This window comes from Benincasa hispida, chromosome 4 (genome assembly GCF_009727055.1).
Source record: "Benincasa hispida cultivar B227 chromosome 4, ASM972705v1, whole genome shotgun sequence".
In the NCBI taxonomy this organism is placed as follows: domain Eukaryota; kingdom Viridiplantae; phylum Streptophyta; class Magnoliopsida; order Cucurbitales; family Cucurbitaceae; genus Benincasa; species Benincasa hispida.
Window position 1 is genome coordinate 58,042,157 of NC_052352.1, and position 12,938 is coordinate 58,055,094.

Sequence of the window (12,938 nt, forward strand, 5' to 3'; positions counted from 1 at the left end):
TTGCAAAATATAATTGTCTAGCACCCTTGGGAGTGTGAGTCATGCACCAAAAAAGAAAATTGATTAGCAAGGTTAAACACTACAAGTTTAAAAAAAAATTAAGGATTCTGTCGGCTCCCCGGCAGCAGTGCCAATTTGACGGCCTTATGATTCATTCCCAAAAGACTGTCGTACAAATAAATTTTTATATGCACCGAACTAACCCTTTATACTAACTAGTAGTGCCAGTAGCAAGTTCGGAGTCGAACTACAGAGAGCCAAATATGGATTCCTTAAAAGTTGGAACTTGTAGAAAGTAACCAAGAGGGGATTTGTGAAAATTGTTAAAAATAAATTGTGCAGTGCAAACAATTGTGAAAATTTATTTATCGAACAAATAATTAGCTTAGGTAATTATAATTTAATCCATTCCTCATTAATTCTATTATAGACCACTCAAAAGATACATGAGAATATTTGAATTAAAAAATTTAGTCTACTCGATTAGAATCCTAACCGGTAGTCCATAAAATCATGTTAATTAACAGAAAAGCGAGAATCCTCAACCAATCAGTCAATTAACCGGCACTAAGATTCAAGGAAAAACTAAGCCAATTAAGTGGTTTCCATCTTCTAACCAATTAATTGAGCGAAATTTATCTAAGTTAGAAAGTAAATGCTTGCTAATTGGAATCTCAAATTAACACAACAAACCTACTTAACTCATGCTTCTAAGTGACAACTACCTAACGATTACAAATTAGGGCCAATCAAAGCAATCAATTAAATATGCATAACTAATTTTTTAGATTATCCCATACATAAAAATTTAAGAATATGCTCAAGTTAAATTTCATAAATTCATAATAAAACTCACTAAATTACAAAATGAGTCTCAAGAATTAAATTGGAATGAAATTAAACTAACAAACTCAAGCTAAGTTCTTATCCTTTAGCCACTAAACATACTCGAATTCAATACAATTGGTAAAGGGAAGAATTCTTTACAGAGTTTTGGTATAAAAGAGAGCTAAAATAAGGTTAGAACAGAGCGGTGGCATTCAAAATCGGGTGTACTAGGTCTGATGACATCGGCTGGACCCAAATTATCCTTTTATAAAACTGCCGCAGCATCGCAATACCAGGAAGAGCATTGCAACACTGCGGTGCATAATGGCCGAGCATTAGGCAGGCGTTGCAGCACTGGCCTGACGCTGCGTTGCATGCTCGCTAGGGCTACGCACCTGTCAAACTTCGTAGCATCGCAACGCTCTAAAGGAGCGTTGCAACGCCGATGCTTTTGTCTTTCCGTGTCAAGGTTCAAGCGTCAAGGTGAGTTGCGACGATGGCGTCATGGATTCTCCGGAGCATTGCAACACTCGAGACAACATTGCGACGCTGCCTTGCGTCCGAGCATTCTGTCCAATACCGTCAAGTTAGCGTTGGACTCAAGTTTAATCAGAGCGTTGCGATGCTTGACAGTGCAGCAACCTTCTTACTTCGTCATTTGATGGATTTAGCTCCTAACTTCGTCATTTGAGCATCTTTTAGTTCCGAACGCTTAATCTGACTGCTTGTACACTCAAGTCCTACAAAATAGTCAATTAAACCAAATTAAGTAGCTAAACAACCCTGAGTTAAGCGGAAGAAGATAGTACATTTCAAGTGCTATCAAGATGGAGTTAAGCCTTGTCGACAGCCCTGACGATGTCTGAATCTTGTCTTGAAGGAGGTAGTAATGAAAGAGGTCTTCAAACTTTTGGATGCAGGTATTATTTATTCTATTCGTAATAGTGAGTGGGTTAGTCCTATTCATGTAGTGCCTAAGAAAACATGTATTACTATGGTAAAAAAATGATGAGGGTAGTCTAAATCTTGTTTGGTTCAGAATGGGTGGAGGATGTGCATAAATTTAGAAAATTAAATGCTGTAACTAGAAAGAACCACTTTCCCATTCCTTTTATCGATCAAATGCTCGAAAGGTTAGAAGGTAAGCCTTTCTTCTGTTTCCTTGATGGGTTTTCAGGTTTCTATCAAATCCCGATTAACCAGGAAGACCAACAGAAGACGACCTTTACATATCCCTATGGCACATTCGCTTTCAGAAGAATGCCATTTGGACTATGTAATGATCCTGACACCTTTCATCGTTGTATGATGTCCATATTTTCTGAGTTTAATGAAAAATGCATGGAGATTTTTATGGATGACTTTACTGTGTATGGAGACACGTTTGCTGATTGTCTGTCTAATTTGTCTAAGGTGCTAGAAAGATGCATTGAGTCTAACTTGGTTTTTAATTTTGAAAAATGTCATTTCATGGCCTCACGTGGCACTGTATTAAGACATATAGTATCTGAGCATGACATAGAGGTAGACCCTACCAAGTTGCTAAGCTCCCTTACTCCACATATGTGAGGGAGGTTTGTTCGTTTCTTGGTCATGCATGTTTCTATTGCAGGTTCATAAAAGACTTTAGTAAGATTGCTCAACCAATGACCTCTCTTCTTCAAAAGGATGTGGCCTTTGATTTCAATGATGATTGTAGGAGAAGTTTCGATGTGCTAAAGAATGCCTTGTCGTGTACTCTGGTCATTTAGGCTCCTCGTTGGAATCTTCCATTCGAGATTATGTGCGATGTAAGTGACCATGCTGTAGGAGCAATGTTAGGGTAGAAGGTCAACAAGAAACATCATGTCATATACTATGCTTCGAAGACCCTCAACCCGACTCAGTGCAGCTACACCACGACAGAAAAGGAGTTTTTAGCAGTTATTTTTGCGTTTAAAAAAATTCTCTCTTATATTATAGGATCTGAAGTTATTACCTTTTCTGATCATGTAGCTCTGCGCTATCTAATGCCAAAGAAGGAGTCCAAGCCCAGATTGCTTCATAGACAAAATTAAAGTAGATCCAAAGAAACGTAAAGTCACAATGTAATGTTCTTTCAACATAAATCTCAATAAAGTTTACATGAAGTTTTCTCTTGAGAACTATCGGAACCATTTACCTCATTGCTTTATAGACAAAGAATAAAGGAAGGAGCTTCCAATCCATAAATTACATCCCAAAATTGAAGTAAAACTAGCTAAAATATGAAGAAAATTGAAGAAAAACAAGTTGGGGCTAATTCCCCTTGATGTCGAGGGTATTTTAATCTTTTTTCTTCCCAGTCGATGTCGAGTGCTCCCTTTTGATCCAAATTGCACCTAGAATGTCTCAACGGTCTCCTTTACTCGTTTTCATATCTAAACACTCAAATAAATATTAAAGTCCTAAAAACTAACAAGAATTAGGTCGAGATAAATAACTCTTTTGGAGAGCATCACTATTCATATACTTTTGTGCAACAACATGACAGTTATTCATCTCAGTGCAAATCAGTATTCCATTCACACGTTGATAATTTGTAGGAATACAGGTTATTGTATCTTAAAATTTGAATAATCAGGTTTCTTTAAGGAAAATTCATTATATTTAGGAAGTTTAAAAGGCATTATGTCCTCCCACGTGTGAATAAGCTAAAGTTATAAAGTTGATTAAATGAAAGATCTAACCATTTAAATTGCAGAAAACCTGTAGAAAGATAAAGAGTAGAATTAGTGGCCCTTTTACAACATTGATTGGTTATTCACAGTGGCCCTTTTACAACATTACACGATTGATTAAGTTCATGAATAAAACCGGTTAGGACTATGGAAACATTACTTAGTAACTAATCATCTTTGCTTTATCCCAAGAACTTAATGCAGTTTATTGACATGTTTAGAATGCATATTACATCTAAGTGTGTTGATTGATTTGGTATTTTGGACTTCCTTTTAACATCACTAAATGTATTGGCTAAGCACTTGATCATATTACATATAAATGTGTTAGATGATTTAGATGATTTTCTTTAGTGTCCAATGAACAACTAACTAATTACATAGATGGATCTAAATACAAAAACACCACCACCATCCCATATACTCCAACATTCAAGGAGAGGTTTTCTGTTATGCTTTCTTGTTTGTCCTTGTTTTTATTTGCTTGAGGACAATGTACGTTTCAAAATTTGGGATGCTATAAAAGTATGAAGATATGACTTATATATGTTGCTATAAAAACATTTGATAACATTTTTATTAAAGCTATAATATATTTATATAGCTAAAATAATGTGTTATCTTTAACATATAATAACCTTTTTTCAATGCTATAATATAATATTTGCAGTTATAATTGTATTCTATAACAATGTTATTTAATCTTTTGGTTTTTTGCTATATAAACTTTCACTCATGGGCATAAAAAGTACAACTTGTTGCTCAATAATAATTTGTAAACTAATTAGATTTTGATCAATTTTACTCAAGTACTCATTTTTAATTGAAATCCATACATAAAAAAAATACTTCATAGCACTTGCATTCATAATCTATTTACATTAACAAAATAAAGTATTCATAATTTCCTTGAATAAAGTTGTTGTCAAAACAATATAAGTTAGATAGAATATTAACTATAATTACTAACATAAATTAGCTCTTGAAATACAAAATTCATAAAGTATTCCAGATTATATGATACTCTTTTACTTTGGGTATATATCATTTCATTCACTACATAAATATATAAAATATATATCAATATATGATTGTCCAACATTAACAATAGTGAATTTTGGAAATAAAGAAAATCTACCGACAACACTGGACAATCTCAAAATATGAGAAGTGATGGTGAATATTATTCATAAGTTCACATACCATTCTAAAGTACTTTCCAAGTACAAATAGGAGAGTAAAATGACAATTATAAGACTAACAAAGCTAAACATAATTCAACCAATACTTAACAATCTAGTTAAATTGTTTCACACTTTGCAAGCATAAGTAATACACATATTATGTTTTGAGACACAAGTTATACTTCAAATTCATGAGTATTTAGGCATTCATTCAACTATACCCCACGTTACTTTGATATGGAACAAGGAGAAAAAGAAGTAAAAAAATACTAGACGACGTTGACATAAATAAAGCCCTAACTAAACATAGAAATAAGGGAGAAAACAATGCTTTATCTCACAGTCTTTACTAATTACTTGTTTGTCACAAAAACACTACTTCAGTAACAATATAAGTACGTGAAAACCACATCATTTAGACTAAGAGACTATCTTCAAAGTCACCTTATGGGTAATACAACTTTAATTTAGAAACAAAATCAAACTCATAAAATATGGCAAAATGATCATAAAAGAAGCCAACTCATAAAAAAAAATACAATTTAAAGATAAACATCTTACCATGATCAACAACATGAGCAATGACAAACATACTACAAATGTGGTGCTCCTCTGTAAACTTTACCTGGCGACGCACAAAAAAAAACCATAAAAATATACATCGAGGCATAACCAAAATTACAAAAGTAGCAAAAAGTAGAACAAGAAATCAACATCTCAAAAATAAAAGGGAACCCCCCATGAGAAAAACAATGCTCCTTCAGTTCAAGCTCCAACCTACATTTCATTTAATACAAAGGTAAGGAAAGTTTATAGATCTTTAGATGATGAAAGGAAAGCTCATAAAAAGTGTGCTAAAAAATACTAGCTTATAGAAAGTGTGCATATGTAGTTGATTCAATTTCAACTCATAAGTTTAATGCAGAAAACTTCAAGACAAACAAAACTATTTTTTTAGCTTACTACAAATCAAACTTGTGAATTAAATGTGTGATGATTTAGTATAGGGTATTCCATCTGAAAAACTCCTACTCGTCTCGGATATGGAACACATGTTTTTTAGCTTGTCGTGTTTTAATATGCTTTGTAAATTCAAGAGTGTCAAGAGTGAGGTTTCAAAAGTGAAAAAAAATATGTTTGTTTTCATATGTGCCATGTAATCCAAGATTTAGTTGAGTTGATTTTTAACTAATTCAATCTTGCAAAATTGATTATTTGTCCAAAACATAATACATCCAAATCTTTTCAACATAAACAACCCACCAGATCAAAGCAAACAAAAGATAAAACACGGAACCAAAAAGTAAAAGAAAAGGAAATTAAACCAAGTATCTTAGGTCCTTTCGATGGAATCTTTATTTTCTTACAACCATCCCTAAAATACAAGAGTGAAATACAAAATCACTAAAAACAAGTTATTGCAATGTTTGGTTGTTGATCATTCTCAAGGTGAAAGAAGAAAACTAAGTTTGTTGCAGGGATGCATTTCTTTTACTCCTTTCATAGTATTTTTTGTTCATCCAACTATTTTACTAAGCTAACAAACACATTGTGTTTCCAAAGTTGGGTTTCCTACATTGACTATAATAAAAGATTGGGTTATTGAAAAGTTTAGGTGTTCACTTGCATTTTATGTAAAGACAAAATATGACATGTTGCATATTACACGCATCATTGTAATGTTAAAAAGTCAATGTGTTGCACCATGCTTGAACTCATGGTGACTGATAAAGAATGCAACAAAGAAGATTATTCGAAAAATCTCGTTAAGAGAGTGGATCAGGGCTCTCACCAAGAGTAGCATATTATGACCACAGTAATGTCCTATCTAAAGCATCCCTGAAAGAGATCAACTGTATTTCTGAATTGGTCTAAAAATAGAACAAAAAATTAAAGATTTAATTCTTAAAACCAAGTGCAAGTTCTAGAGAAAAAATGTTGGAGCACAATAATAAGATAACCTGAAAGGCAATAAACCACTGAGCACAAATTTCTGCATAAATGGCAACACGAGTATCAACATCATGGCTAAACCTAACAAGCCCAGATGCAAAGTTGCAAGCACGACCAAACACTTCTCCATAAGTTTGCCACTCATATTCACCTATTTCCAAATTTCTACCATCGCTAGAAGTGACAAATTCCTTGGAAATCAACTTTCTTGTTCCAATAAATCTTTTGTGCCGCGGCCCAATCTCAGTATCTTCACTTGCCAATTAAAGTGGAACACGAATAAAATACGGAAAATTGGGGGAAACAAGTGAAGAAAACACAACATATGGAAACACTTTCATGATTAATAGGAGAAAACAGAGGACGTCGAACAGTACTTAGTTTTGAAATTATAAGAAACAGTAAAAGATCATGAATGTAGTTTAAAGCTACTAAATTCCTAAATAATATCAGCAGATGCAAACTGTAGTACCAACCATAAACTGAGCATATTAGAACATCATTATCACATCACAGCCCTGCTTTTTGAGTAAATGATCCACAAGCTCGATAAAATACAAAGAAATACTCAATCCACAAGTTCATCGAACTAAATCCCAAGGAACTCAATAACGGAATTATAAAGCAAGTGAACCTCGAAACACAGGTAAACAAGAGTTGATGGAGGTGTTGTGCTTCTATAGCAATGAGAAACTATGAAAACGAACGGAGAACGAAGGCATACCTTAAAGATCACTGTAATTGAAAGTTGAAAAGGAAGATGGATTACGCTGACTTTAAAAAATGAATATCAACTGTCAGGATATCATATAGAGAGCTTAAAAGGACTTGTACCTCTCTAGGAGAGTCGTGTAGGAAGTGCCAAAGAAAATTAGGTCAGGAACGTCGACGTTGAAGAATCGAATCAACGGCGATACAAATTCATTCCACTGCCACATTGTGCTGGCTGCAGAATCCATGGAGAAGAAGCAAATTAGGTTTTCGTCTCTCTTCTGAATTTCGGCGCCCAAAAGTGGACAATCGTACCGTTGCCAAGATCGGTGGTGATGGATTTGATGCTTGCCCTAAAATAGAAGTAGCGGAAACCGGAGTTCACGGCGGGTTCAACAAGTCGCATCTTTAACATTCTCATATCGATGGTGAATGTTGGGGTTCTAAGAGAAGAAGAATGTGTTTCTAAGGGAAATTTGTAGGAAGACTCCTTTTTTTTTTATTCCAAAATGTCAAATAAACATTTTCATAACCTATTTTTAAAAATATCTAATGATTTATATTCGATTTTCATTCTAACTCTCAGTTCTACATTATTATTGCCTACAAAATCATCAAATAAACACATTAAATACAAAGAATAAATTTGAATTAAGTTGAACGAGATAACAAATTTCGAGTGCTATCAAAGTATTATTTTTTTCTTGAGAGAGTGATTATTGCCTTTTATTCCCTATAACTATTGTATTCTAACCGATCTAAACCTTTACGGCCGTCCCAATAAAGTTCAAGCATGGCAATAAATGGTAAATTAGAAAAAATCTAAATTTTTGGTATATTTCCAATGAGGTGTCTATATATTGAAAGTTTCGTTTTAACTCTTAATTTTTGAACTTGATGTGAAGACGATGAATAGAAATTGGTACAATGGCTAAGATGTGTAAGAATTAAAATACTTACATGAGTATTAAACAACGGAATGCATTATATCATTCACACTCTCCTTTTTCTTTTTCACTCACGATTCATCCTCTCCATCATTATCTTCTTCATTTACCACACCATATCGAGAGCACTAAAAAAATTCGGCTAACTAAAAAATCCGAGTAATCCAACTCAAATCACAAAGGTTAGGTAAGGTTAGCAAATTTTTAGTTTGGTTTGGATTAAAGCGTTGTAAAAAGGGGCATGATGATTCAAACAATGTAAAGATGAAATATAGTTAATTAAAACTCAATATTCATTAAAATCACAAATATCAACCTATGATTACATACATATTCCATAACTCAAACTTGGAATTTCTCAAGTTGAACATCCCTAGGCCTCAAAGGCACATACTCTCCCAACAAATACACCTCAAGATGATCCGAAAGGGCAGACTTGTCAATATTTTCATGATGGTATGATTTGCACACGAAATACAACACCGTCTCTGTCACCAGCTTCAATAAAAAGAAAATAAAAAACAATAAAAAGCACAAAATCCCCAAAATACCCTTCGCTACTATTCCCAACGACGCCGTTCTGACCACCAAATGCCCGAACACAAAACGCACCGTTCCGAGAGGAACACTCAGAAAAAGGATTATCACAACCGAAACCCCTAATTTCCCTTTCACTAGGCCGTAGCTTTTCCCCATCGCTTTGAATCCGTAAGAATCTTCCAGAACGGAGATGACGTTTGAGAGCTGCCAGATCGCCGTCAGGTAGAACGCGCCGGCGAGGTACAGGATCTGGACGGCGTAGAAAAGGAGGACTACGCCGGCGCCGGCCGTGCGGAAGGCGAGGATGATGAAGAAGAAGAGGAACGAGATCGCGAGGAGGCTGGCGATGGAGTAGCCAACGAAGGAGATGAACACGCAGAGGAATGTTAAGAGGAGCCGTTTCCAGACCTTCGGTACGACGCTCATAACCGGCTTGAAGGCGACGTCGCGGCCGGTGTAGATCGACGCGACGGTGTAGACGACGGCGGAGGTCGAGAGGAGGGACAGAACGATGAAGATAACAAGGTACGCGATTTGAAATAGAAAATAGTAGACCTTCTCCGACGAGACGACGTCGGAGAGTTTATCGAATGTGGCTGTACTGGTTTGCGTTTGGTCCAATACGAATTCGTCGAACATGATTTTTCGTAGGAATAGATCGGAGATCTCCATGTGAGCGAGGAACAAAAAGGAGAGTGGGAGAATTAAAGCTAGAGTGATTTGGGAGAAAATCCTTCTCCATGTGAAGATTAATTTGCTAGTTTCTCTGAAAATTCCATAGATTCCAAGAAATTGCATCTCTTCTTGTTCTACATCCATGATTTGGCGATGAAGAAGATGGGAGAATTTGCAGAAGAATGGATATGGAGGATTTTTGGAGGAGGGAAAGGATATATAAGGAAAAATGGGTATTCTGAATGTTATTGAATTGTGTTTGAAAAGTCTTTGTTTGGAATGGACCAAAGAAAAACAAGAACAAAAACAAAGGCCAATTGGCTTTAACAATATGTAATTTAAAAATAGTAAACTCTTCTAACCACATTTCAAAGTAATGTAATATAAATAGACTTTTTTTGGTGCCTCTTCATCTTCTTCTTTGATTATTCCAAATATTATTTTATCTCCTTTCAATTTTTTTGTTACTTGCAAGGTTGAAGTGATCATAGATTGGTGTAGGTTGGACTTTGGGACGGATTTCTAAGACTCATCACAATTGTTTTATGTTATAAGTTTGTCTAACCTAGGCGGTGTTACTTAGATTAAGAGTTTTATTTTTCTATGATGACCCATTCATAGACTCTTTCTTGATTAATTAATGACATGTTCCACTAATTTATCAAATCTAACATTCTCATTTTATAACCTATTACGTTATTTTTCGGTTGTGGGCTGGGTTGGGTTGAAGAACTTTTTTTAGACCCAATCGTATTGTTCCGGTTGTAAATTTCTTCAACTCAATAACCCTCATTAAAAAATGAATCCAACCCAATCCATCAATGAAACATTTGGGCTGTGTTGGTTCGAATTATTTGGGTCATTTATTTAATTTTTTTTTTTTTAATAAAAAGAAGTAAAATGTTAATATGTAAAAATTTGATTTAACTATTTTCATATATGAATTAAGATTAATAACTCAATTTCAATTTATATAATGTATAATCTTTTTTTAAAGTGCAAAAAAAACTATTTTTAAAAGTGATTTAAGAATAAATTATCCAAAAAGCTGATAAAACTAAAGAAAATTAAAATAAATATATGTATATCTAATTCTACATAAGAAAAAAAAAACATTTTAAAGTTAATAATAAGTTTAGGTTAGTTTGGGTTGGTTCGGGTTATTTTAGGTGATCCATGAATCAATTAAACTCATAAAGTTTTCATTTATTTGAACCTAACCCAAACCAAACGGGTTGGGTTGGGTTGGGTTAATCGGTTTTTTTTTTGGGTCATTGATTTTTTTGAATACCCCTAGTTTATTGTTTGTTTGTTTTTTTTTTGAGAAAAATGAAGACCAACACAGATGGTCATCACGTTAGGTTATAAAATGTTTGTTGTGTTTCTTCATTTTTCTCACAGTTTAATAGAAATGACCATTGCGTTTGGTCGGATAAGTTATAAAATGCCAATTATAAAGATATTCTTGAAATGATCATTCATACCTAAGAAGTCCTTAGATAATGGTCTCAATTCTGGTCTTAATTCGAATGAGTTGAAACAATATTTAGATGGAATTGGTTTGCTCTATTCGAGTCAAAATAGAGATGAAAAAGTATGTTGCAAGATTATTTGTAATATAATTTTCTCGACTGGTAAGAAAAATAATCTTCGTGATTAAGAACATATGTGTTTTTTTAACAATAATGTTTTTAAGTATTTATTTACTTATTTTTTAAAATGTGAATTAAAATTTGTAAATAACGCACTTTATCTAAACAAATCTCAGATTCAATCTAACTTGCAATTTAAGTCGAAGAAGGGAAATTGATGACATCATTTGAAAAATATTTACAAAGTACACAATTCTATAAATTAAATTAAACTAAAAAGATATTGCAAGTTCAAATAAGTAATTTAAAATATAACACCATTATAAATTTATTAACCATCAATATGTTTTTATTTAATGTGGTTATTATGTAATATAATGAATTGTTCATTAATGTATTCCACATATATTAAAAATTATTTGATTTCTTTATAAATAAATTAAAAAAGTAGTTCAAATTTTGCAAATCTTCTTAATTAACTTTATAGTATTAATTTATTCAAATTGTGCTGCATTTCTTTCCCTACTTATTTAAGTTATGGTGTTTTCCCCCTAACAAGTTTATAATTGTATGAGAGGGTTTAATTGAGAAAATATCAACTAGGGTGTTAAAAAAATCCGATAATCCAAAAAAATCGATCAATCTAACTCAATCCGTACGATTTGGGTTGGGTTATCAATTCATTTGGATTGGATTGGGTCCAAATAAATGAAAATTTTGTAGGTTGGGTTGGTTCATGAGTTCACCTAATATAACCCAAACTAACTCGAATCAACCCGAATTTATTATTAATTTTAAAATATATATATTTTTATTACTTTAACACAAATATTTATACATATATTGATTTTGATTTTATTTAATTCCAATAGCTTTTGAATAACTTATTTTTCAACAACTTTTAAAAGTAGTTTCTTTGCAATTTAGAAAGAAAATTTTCACTATATAAATTGAAATTAAGTTGTTAATCTTAATCAATATATGAAAACAATTAAATTAGATTTTTACATATTTACGTTTTGCTTCTTTTTAGAACAAAATTTTAAATAAATGACCCGACGACCAAAATATTTCATGATTGGGTTGGATTCATTTTTTGATAAGGGTCATTTGGGTTAAAAAAATTTAAAATCCGAACAATTAGATTGGATATAAAAAGTCTTTCAACTCAATCAAACTCAACCCATGAACACCCTTATCAACAATGGGTCCCAAATTTATTAACCATCGTGGAGTGAGTCATTTATGACCGAGTCAACACGTTTCATGTGCAAATTTCTCAATAGAATAGCCCAATGATATTGCATTAAAATAAAGAAAAGGAAAAATCATCTTTATTATTTTATTATAAAATTATAAAGTCCACGTCAACGATGGCCAAAGCTGATATTGACTTTATTATTATTTTTATTAAAGAATAAATCGGCTCCCAAACTTTCAAGAATTTTATTGCAAGACTTTACATGACATCCAACTTTGAATTTAAAAATTATTTCGTGTGATCTTTACAATGAGGTTAACAAAAGAAAAATATCTCAAATTTATGTAGTGATTATTAAGAAGCATAAATATTATTAAATCTACGTTTTACTTATTATTATGAGACAGTGAAATTATAGTGATTTCGTTGAATATTTTTTAAGAATTCTCTATTGCATCAACTTTAATGGTTTGATTTTAGGCAATTTTAGAGAATTTTATAAGTTTTGGATCTTTTTTTTTTTTTGTTAATTATAATATCGATGATTATCTAAGTCAGCTTATCGAGTTAAACATTTAATTATCATATACTTGATAATAGATAAATTT

General features: G+C 32.7%; 2 protein-coding genes across 29 annotated transcripts; both read right to left on the reverse strand.

Moving 5' to 3' along the window:
* Positions 1–965: 965 nt before the first annotated feature.
* LOC120076018 lies at positions 966–7,909 on the reverse strand. Of its 28 annotated transcripts, none has more exons than XR_005481486.1 (7): positions 7,691–7,909; positions 7,299–7,610; positions 6,504–6,550; positions 5,426–5,488; positions 2,807–5,336; positions 2,364–2,719; positions 966–1,568 (listed from the first exon to the last, which is right to left on the reverse strand). XR_005481486.1 is itself a non-coding variant. In XM_039029795.1 (5 exons), the coding sequence occupies exons 1-4, from the start codon at positions 7,794–7,796 to the stop codon at positions 6,517–6,519; spliced, it is 531 nt and encodes a 176-aa protein (XP_038885723.1). In that variant the 5' UTR covers positions 7,797–7,902; the 3' UTR covers positions 2,974–5,488; positions 6,504–6,516. The 28 variants fall into 28 exon arrangements, 2 of the variants coding, with proteins under 2 accessions (XP_038885723.1, XP_038885724.1); XR_005481483.1 differs by having other exon boundaries at positions 970–1,568; positions 2,807–5,488; positions 7,389–7,399; positions 7,499–7,610; XR_005481481.1 differs by having other exon boundaries at positions 972–1,568; positions 2,807–5,488; positions 7,299–7,399; positions 7,499–7,610.
* Positions 7,910–8,657: 748 nt separating this feature from the next.
* LOC120076017 lies at positions 8,658–9,954 on the reverse strand. The gene has a single exon (XM_039029794.1). The coding sequence runs from the start codon at positions 9,679–9,681 to the stop codon at positions 8,665–8,667; it is 1,017 nt and encodes a 338-aa protein (XP_038885722.1). The 5' UTR covers positions 9,682–9,954; the 3' UTR covers positions 8,658–8,664.
* Positions 9,955–12,938: the final 2,984 nt, after the last annotated feature.

What these genes read in the sequence shown, in the direction of transcription:
- LOC120076018 (XM_039029795.1), bottom strand. Translation starts at nt 7,796, where the DNA reads ATGAGAATGTTAAAGATGCGACTTGTTGAACCCGCCGTGAACTCCGGT. An exon ending in CACCACCGATCTTGGCAACG is followed by an intron (nt 7,611 to 7,690) that starts GTACGATTGTCC and finishes TGGATTCTGCAG; the next exon opens with CCAGCACAATGTGGCAGTGG. An exon ending in TACACGACTCTCCTAGAGAG is followed by an intron (nt 6,920 to 7,498) that starts GTACAAGTCCTT and finishes TTAATTGGCAAG; the next exon opens with TGAAGATACTGAGATTGGGC.
- LOC120076017 (XM_039029794.1), bottom strand. Translation starts at nt 9,681, where the DNA reads ATGGATGTAGAACAAGAAGAGATGCAATTTCTTGGAATCTATGGAATT.